The sequence below is a fragment of the Cebus imitator genome, unplaced genomic scaffold (genome assembly GCF_001604975.1).
Source record: "Cebus imitator isolate Cc_AM_T3 unplaced genomic scaffold, Cebus_imitator-1.0 Scaffold322, whole genome shotgun sequence".
In the NCBI taxonomy this organism is placed as follows: Eukaryota; Metazoa; Chordata; class Mammalia; order Primates; family Cebidae; genus Cebus; species Cebus imitator.
The window spans coordinates 975,620-981,106 of NW_016107637.1; the positions used below are offsets into that span (position 1 = coordinate 975,620).

At 44.1% G+C, this 5,487-nt stretch overlaps 1 protein-coding gene across 6 annotated transcripts in view; it reads right to left on the reverse strand.

The window, feature by feature from the left end:
- The window catches only part of YIPF1 (Yip1 domain family member 1), a 45,924-nt gene that overhangs the window by 17,772 nt on the left and 22,665 nt on the right, over positions 1–5,487 (reverse strand). For 5 of the 6 annotated variants that reach the window (XM_017504420.2, XM_017504424.2, XM_017504422.1 and 2 more), the window contains 2 exons: positions 4,964–5,130; positions 4,406–4,588 (listed from right to left, as the gene is read on the reverse strand). In XM_017504420.2, coding sequence (XP_017359909.1) covers positions 4,406–4,588; positions 4,964–5,130 — 350 coding nt within the window. The remainder of the gene's footprint in view (positions 1–4,405; positions 4,589–4,963; positions 5,131–5,487) is intronic. The other variant, XM_017504423.2, reaches the window with a different exon arrangement.

Here is a 5,487-nt window from a genome sequence, read left to right on the forward strand (position 1 = left end):
AAAAAAAAAAAAAAAAAAGCCACCAAGCACCGCTTTTCACCAGTTCTGCTCTTTATCAGCCAGAAGGGGGCATCAACACGACATGCTGGAGCTCTCCCCCTACCTGTTGCTATTCCATATTAACTCTGAAAACTTCCCAGATAATGCCTTTCTCTACAGACTCCCTCTAGTTTGCCACATTCCCAGAGCAATTCCATTACTTTTAAGAGGCTCACTACCTAGGAACCCTTCCAGCAGCTGTTTTCTGGGGCGAGGAACAAAGAGCCCCTAACTTAAGTGGGGGATAGGACTGCAGTGCTAGTAATGGACTCCAGTTCTCCCGCAGGTGCACTGTGCCACAGCCAGGATGCAGGAACAAAGCCTTTCTTCCAGGCTACTGCAGGACACCATTGTAAGACAGAATGAACAAAAGACCCAGGTTCTACAGCTGGCTCTGCTACTACCTCATACTGTGACTTCGGACAAGTTGTTCCACCCACTTTAGCCTCAGCTTTCTGATCTATAAAACTTAAGGATTAGAAAAGACTATCTTAGCTGGGTGTGGTGGCTCACACCTGTAATCCCAGCACTTTGGGAGGCCAAGGCGGGTGGATCACTTGAGGCCATGAGTTCGAGACTAGCCTGGCCAACATGGCGAAATCCCATCTCTACTAAAAATACAAAAATTAGCCAGCATGGTAGCACATGCCTGTAATCTCAGCTACTTAGGAGGCTGAGGGACAAGAATCACTTGAGCCCAGGAGATGGAGGTTGCAGTGAGCTGAGATCACCCCGTTGCACTCCAGCCTGGGTGACAGAGGGAAACTCTTGTCTCAAAAAAGAAAAGATGATCTCTTAGGGCTATTCCTTGAACAATCTTGAATCCTAAGATTCATTAATTCCACAAATGCTTACAACAATCTCAGCCATCATTTGGGGAGTACCTACTGTGTGCCAGGCACATAATTGATCATTAATCTGCTCAAAAATGCTGTAAACAAGCCATTTTATCCCTTTTAAAGATGAGAAAGTTGAGGCTCAAAGACATGGAGATATTCCCAAGGCTAGACAGCTGTGTGTCTTAGCTAGGATTTCAATCCAGTCAAGTCCATCTCCACTGGGGCATCTCCAGTCTGCACTCTTCTAATTCTCCAGCACATCCTGCAGCTTGGCGCCAAGTCTATGTCCAGTCCAGATCTAGGCACCATGGAGACCTCGAAGCTGAATCAGCTCTGCAAGTAGGGGTAGGGCACAGTTCCCTGTAAAAGCCAGCAGTAACCACCTCAAACTTAGGCTTGTACAGCTCCAAACATACAATAAGAATGAAGCCTCTGGGTGCTTCCAAAGCCATCCCTGCCGGATGTGTTCTGCTATAACTTAGCTATGTACAATCACTGAGGGGCCCCTGGCAGGTATGGGGATGTCATATGCTTCACTGCACTAAGGCAAAAACACCAATCTGTATTCCCCAGGGGAGAGTGAGAAAGCCAAGTTGTCTGGTTCAGCTGGTGCCCCTCAGCTCAAATAACTCCCTACCAGTTCCTCTCTCTGCCCTAACAATAATAATATTGTCTTCCACTTACATGACTGGTCATATTTTCCATGCTGCATGTATCATTCAATCCTTGCAACAGTAAAGGCGCTGCCATGGCATGCCCAATCGGCTCCTGTTTTTAATTGAAGAGGCAGGAGTCCAGAGAAGGGGAAATCACTCAAGCAGGGGGTAGTGGAGCTGGGACTGGAACCCAAGTTTCCTAAGTTCTGGCTCAGCTCTACTGTAGTGCACAACACCTCAGAAGAAAAAGGAGGGGGTGGTCACTGTGGAGAACAAAACCCAGGCATGGTGGGCCCCTGGTTGGACACCTGACCACAGGATGTGGTAGGTAGAGACAGTGTTTCACCATGTTGCCCAGGCTAGTTTCAAACTCCTGTGCTCAAGAGATCTGCCTGCAACTTCCTCCCACAGTGCTGGGATTACAGGCATGAGCTACCACGGCCAGCCTGAAATGGGTTCTTAATAATAACCGTAATAGCTCCCTGCTCCACTGTTCAATCTGCCCTGCTCCTATTCCTTAGAGAAATGAGAAAGGCAATGCCTCTTCTCCTGCCTTCTTCTCTTCACCAATATCTGTCAGGTGCGTAAGGGGAAGAAATTCAGAAGAGAGATGGGGGATGTTGGTGAGGGACGAGAGATCCCAGTGAGAGTTGGTTACAATGAAAAGGTTGTTCTTCAGCAGAAAGAAAGGTCCCAGAAGAGTCACGGCAGCATTTTAAAGAATCAACTTGGAGATTCCAAGTGCCAGAAGTTAATAGTGTCATTCTGCCATGAGGCAAACCATAAGGCCCGCCTCAAGGGTTTAAAGCTAACACTCATGTAAAGTGCATGTAAACTAGGTTTGTGTTTCACGACTTGGCACTTTTTATGAGACTTGTTTAATGATAAAGCATTGGGATTTCATTAATGCATTTAATGAGACATGGTTATCTACACAAAAATGTTAAAGGTCAAATGGTGCCAAAGAAACATTTACTTCTAAAATTTGCAAAACTTGACCAAGGGCCCAGAAACCTGCCATGTGGAAAATTTTCTAAGTGCCATAAGACACCTTCCCATGGGCATGGCCTTGCCTTCATTAGTGACCTTAACATTCTTGGACTCTGATTCTTTTCAAAACCTGCAACAGGGCTTGTTAAGGCTGCGGACAGCAAATTTTGTGTGCAATGTGTACAGAATATGTCTCCTTAGGATCAAAGGAAAGGGACCTAATTGATGGGCATTTTAGAGGACAAGTTCTATGTGAAGTGCTTTATACATATCATTTTATTTAACTCTCAGAACAACCTTGTGGCAGGAAATATACCCATGTCACAGATTAAGAAATTAAGATTCAGAGAGGAACAGTAACATCTCCAAGTTCACACAGCCAATAAGTGACAGAGCTGGTCTTCAATCTGGGCTTATCTGACTCAAAAGCACATGCTCTCCCGAAAAAGACACCTAGACACATGAAATCAAACACTGTTTTAAATGTTGTTCACCTTAAAAGTAACTCCACTTTCCCATATCTGACTTCATTTTCAAGCTTTCTAGCTTTAAATTTAAAACTTTCAATTTCTACCTTTAAACTTAAACTTTAAACTTTCTACCTTTAAATAAAACTTTAAGCTGGGCACAGCAGCTCACGCCTGTAATCCCAGCACTTTGGGAGGCCGAGGCAAGCAGATCACAAGGTCAGGAGATTGAGGCTATCCTGGCCAACATAGCAAAACCCTGTATCTACTAAAAATATAAAAATTAGCTGGGCATGGTGGCGTGTGCCTGTAATCCCAGCTACTGCAGAGGCTGAGGCAGGAGAATCACTTGAACCAGGGAGGTGGTGATTGCAGTGAGCTGAGATCGCGCTACTGCACTCCAGTCTGGGTGAAAGAGCAAGACTCCCTCTCAAAAAAATAAAAATAAATAAATAAAAACTTTAAATTTCAAAAATCTTTCTAGGTATGTGCAGAAAATCAGCAAAGGCATCCAAAAACAGAATTCTCCAATCCCAGCTCTCTAGCCCTACATAGTCTAGTCACCCCTCCATATCCACAGGCTCAGTCCTCAGGCTCAACCAACCACGATGAAAAATATTCTTTAAAGATATATAAGTCAAAAAAAAATGACAACAAAATACAAATTTTAAAATACAGTATAGTAACTACTTAACATAACATTTACATTGTACTAGGTATTATGAGTTATCTGGAAATCATGTAAAGCACATAGGAGGATGTGTGTACATAATTTTTATGTAGGGGACTTGAGCACCAATGTTTTGGTAGAGGGTCCTGGAACCAACCACACCCCTACAACCCCAATACTGAGGAACGAATGTATGTAGACACTCATCTACCCAAATTTCCTCTGGTCAGGCCCCAAATTCTAACTAGATTACTGAAATTAGGCAAAACCAAAGTCTAAAGTCAAATTCTCATAATTTCAGCACTTCCCATGTAGGTGAGTCTATTTAAAATGGTATTTTATTTCATAGAATGTTTAGTTTTGTTTTTTTTTTTGAGACAGGGTCTCCCTCGGTCACCCAGGCTGGAGTGCAGGGGCACGATCTCAGCTCACTGCAACCCCCACCTCCTGGGCTCAAGCGATCCTTCTACCTTAGCCTCCCAAGTACCAGCTTGAGGATCGCTTGAGCCACCATGTCCAGCTAATTTTTGTATTTTTAGTAGAGATGGGGTTTTGCCATGTTGCTCAGGCTGGTCTGGAACTCCTAAGCTCAAGAGATCCACCCACTTGGGCCTCCCAAAGTGCTGGGATTAGAGGCGTAAGCCAAGGCACCCAGTTCTAAAAGAACTGTTTTGTCTAACAATTTGAGGTTTTTTAGCATTTGGATATAAAACACACCAAAAGAATATAGGAATGAACCCATACCAAGCAGCCCACAGAAAGCAGCATATGAAGCAACACAATTGTCATAACTGTGGCCAATGCAACGCGTCGGTTATCCTCACGAACAGCTGGCCAAAATGTCATTGCCAAGACAGATCCTGAGATGCCCAGGGCAATCATGACTAGAATCCAACGAACAGCTTTCTGGGGGATAATCCACAGTATCTGAAAGAAGACAAAAGGAGGAGGGGGGAGTTCTTTGGAGGCATTTGTTAATTCCAGGCATACATGTCTACAAAGACCCCTCAGCCAATCGGCGGCTGGGCCCCCACTGCCACTCTGGTATTTCAGTACAGGCTGGAGGAACACCACCAGCATGCAGACTGAGGCACATGCTTTTGTAACAAAAGGCCCAAGATCCAGTGAAGGCACTTGGCTCCCCAGACCCTTTTCATGCTAAACTTCTAACTTCAAAGGAGATTTTTCAGGAGCACATGAGTGTTGGGCTGGAAATAATGATGCTAGGTCAAGTTCTTAGTTGAAGTTTCTACCAAGACCAGAGCATCACTCAGAATCTGCTCCCTAAGGGTTGGTACTTACTGCGGTGGGGATATAAATGAAGAGTGAATATCCATAGACACACACAATCTCCAGAAATGAATAGGAGACGATGTTCATAACTTTGCTGTTTCTCCACATGAGGAAACCCCAGAGTGCAAAAGGAACCAGCCAGGCATAGGCATAGATGATGGTAGCTGCTATGGACACTGAGGATAACAGAACACAAGTTTCAATCTCCATCATGCCTTTAATAGACCATCAGAGCACTCCAACACCTTACTGTACTTAAATCCTACCATGTCAATCGACTTCAATGGACAATGGAATCATGTCTTACTGGTCTGTAATCCCTGAGCTTGGCATAGTACCTGATACACAGTAGGCATTCTAGAAATGTTTGTTGGCTTAATGAATCTTTAGCATTTGTCTTTGTGGTAATGATCAATAGTTTCTCATATGGTTTCTATAGTTCATTTAATAATTAACAACTAATATTATTAAACAACTGAACTATGGCCGGCCGCAGTGGCTCACGCCTGTAATCCCAGCATTTTTGAGAGGCC